The sequence below is a fragment of the Xenia sp. Carnegie-2017 genome, unplaced genomic scaffold (assembly GCF_021976095.1).
Source record: "Xenia sp. Carnegie-2017 unplaced genomic scaffold, XeniaSp_v1 HiC_scaffold_3, whole genome shotgun sequence".
In the NCBI taxonomy this organism is placed as follows: Eukaryota; Metazoa; Cnidaria; class Anthozoa; order Malacalcyonacea; family Xeniidae; genus Xenia; species Xenia sp. Carnegie-2017.
Window position 1 is genome coordinate 1,466,201 of NW_025813493.1, and position 2,891 is coordinate 1,469,091.

Below are 2,891 nucleotides of genomic sequence, written 5' to 3' on the forward strand. Positions count from 1 at the left end.
TGAAACCATTCTCTTGGGTCGGAACAAGATTGCTGTCAAGCGAGATAATATAAGATAGTTGCATCTCATGCTTGATAAAGTCAAGAGTGCTCTTAACAGTGCAAAAAATAGAATTGCTACAGAGCACACAAGGTCTTTCGCAACTTACTTTCCAACAATATCTCATTTGCCACAATATCTCTTTTAAATAAGTAATAATTGTATAGGCTCTCTCAAAGGACTCAAGCACTAAAATTTTATTATTATATATGAAAAGTTTCATTAAAAATAATGATAAAGTTATAAGATCACAGTTTCTGGAAATTTTTTATGGTTTTATTTTCATCTCAGTAAACTTTAAGGATTTAATGTTGTTTTTCCAATGATACCAAACCACACCACCCCAACTGCTGTATGCTTTACTATAGTAGTGTCCATTTAGGTTGGAATAATGACATTTCTTATACCACCAAGCACTTTTCCAGTAAGTGGCGCAGTTTGTTCCACTATGCTTATCATTATCTGAATCTTTGGTTGAAAACGCCATGCCTTTATGATAAGATAAAGAATTTCCAGCATTCCCTAAAAGACAACAATGGTCCTCAATATAATTTCATCAGTAAACGTATATAAATATCTAATAATTATGTCACTTGTGACAAAGAGCTGCAAAGCTGTGAGACTCGTTTCTTGTCAAATGTTCTTTGGATTGTTACTTATACGAAGCAAGTAACTACGAGTTTAACAACTGTTGCAAAGTCTGAAATATACAGTTTGGGGAATATGTTTTTGTGGAATGATTAGAAGATCAATATGAATTTTCATAAGTTTTATCACGACAAACCAACAAAATCTCACGACTGGTGATTTAATAATATTGAAAATCAACAAAGAAATCGAGCATCCATACAACGTTAAATATATTTCAAGAATCAACATCTCGACGAAGAATTTAATCCTTTTATTTTTCTGTAAGCTCAAGAAAATTGTATATATTAAGCTTGGTTCACATACAAGTCGGTTATTCCAGGTCAATTCAAATTCAACTGATCTGGTTACCAACGAGATATTCATTGGATTAGTCATTAGTTTTCAATAATAAATAAAGCCGGATTTTTATCACGAAGTAAATGCTATAATAAAGTAAGAATAATTAATGAATTTTTAATTAATATGAATAGGTAATTTTTTAATTTCAAACATCAGTCGCGCGACGGATTTGACATACTCTACATCCGCCCCTGTTGTTCGGTGTATGTAAAGTTTGACGTATGAAACTGACCTTACTTAATGGCGTACCTGGGTCTTTTCCAAGGCTAAATTGTTATATTTGTGTTTCATGCTTATAAATGTGAATTGTCCATGTAATCTTAAATAAATTTCTGTTATGTTTTAGGTTGTTGTTAAGTTCATAAAAAACTTTTATATGTAAGAACAAGTTATAATGTATATATCATTTAGGCATTGAAACTTGCATTTACAATTAATTACTAGGGCTTACTTCAATGCTTGCATTGTATAAAAAAGATTTCAGTCAATGATCATTAGACAATGGTATTCACAGTATAGATTCTTTCTTATGTACCAAATAATTTAGTCGTGTTTATTAGCTACATGTTGTTCAGGTGCTAGGTTATCATTACCTAATTTACAAAGCTGGAATTGAATTTGCATTTAATATTGATGATAATATTTTCGGTTAATTTTTAAGTTCAAAATTAATTATATTTTTGTTGACAAAAAAGGCTTTAGTTCGAAACCAACTGTTACTAACTATTTTTTTCAATACTTGCAGAATCCCCCGTCGCAAACTACAATCACTCAAATCATTCTAAAATATTGCATATATCAAAATACTTTTCCCTCAAACGTTTATACTAACGTATTAACTTACCAGAATATTTACCAAGGCTTAATTGATACTTTTTATTTTCATTCTTTACAGCAAAATAATCATATTCAGCATATGCTTTGTTTCCTGACCAGTCTCCCAGGTCAACACGAAGTTTATTTCGCCTTGCTGATGTTAGTCGGTATATTTTATCTAATCCGAGCCAGAATTCGCCTTTCAGATCACCAAAACCTTGTTTATAATCTTTCCAACCTCGATAGAAGTTTACACTTCCATCTTGACGTCGTTGAAACACAGTCCAACCTCCACCAGATGACTTCATATCACAGAAAACCTTAAAGTAACCCTGACCATCAGGGTTAATTTGATAAACTCCGTTCTTTTTTTCACCTTTTTTGTAAAGATCAGCACAATCTTTCCCTGGTAATGTAAATAAAAGAATTCTGCCATGAAATAATATGTTGTTAAATGTCACTTTTAATATCTCAAAATCATTCTTACCTATTAGTGATTTTCCTGTGAGTTTTCTATTTTCCTTGTAAAGAGCTTTCATTTGTTTTTCTAGTTTTTTTAGCTGTGCTTGAATTGTTGCTACTTTCACATCGATTGTTTTCATTTGTAATGACAAATTAATCATTTTAACTTCAATTTTCTTAATTTGTTTTTGCAATTTTACTAATTTGTACGTTTGTACATGTGTCTTGTTGATTTTGGAATGAAGCGCAATCTTAAATGCTTGAAGGTGCTTTTTTTGTGTTCGTAGATTTTTGTGATATTTTTTCAGTGTCTTTATTTGCCCTTTTATTAATGCAATTTGTGTCTTTAATGTTACATTTCTTTCAACAACTTTCAAAGTGCGTTTCATGTCAAAGTTGAGCGATGAGAAATTATCTTTGAAATTAATTTCTTTTTCACTTGTTAAATTTGCTCTATGGAAATAATGAAGGAAATGAGATCAATTAATTTACTTTCTGTATTACTATATCCATTACGACATAATATTCCTATAATCATTGATTTAATACAGCCAAAAATGAAATTGTTTTAAAACAAACTCGTA

At 30.5% G+C, this 2,891-nt stretch overlaps 1 protein-coding gene across 1 annotated transcript; it reads right to left on the minus strand.

Annotated features, from left to right (window-relative positions):
* Positions 1-300: 300 nt before the first annotated feature.
* Positions 301-2,253, minus strand: LOC124455026 (fibrinogen C domain-containing protein 1-like). The gene is made up of 2 exons (XM_047005776.1): positions 1,874-2,253; positions 301-561 (listed from the first exon to the last, which is right to left on the minus strand). The coding sequence occupies exons 1-2, from the start codon at positions 2,151-2,153 to the stop codon at positions 308-310; spliced, it is 534 nt and encodes a 177-aa protein (XP_046861732.1). The 5' UTR covers positions 2,154-2,253; the 3' UTR covers positions 301-307.
* Positions 2,254-2,891: the final 638 nt, after the last annotated feature.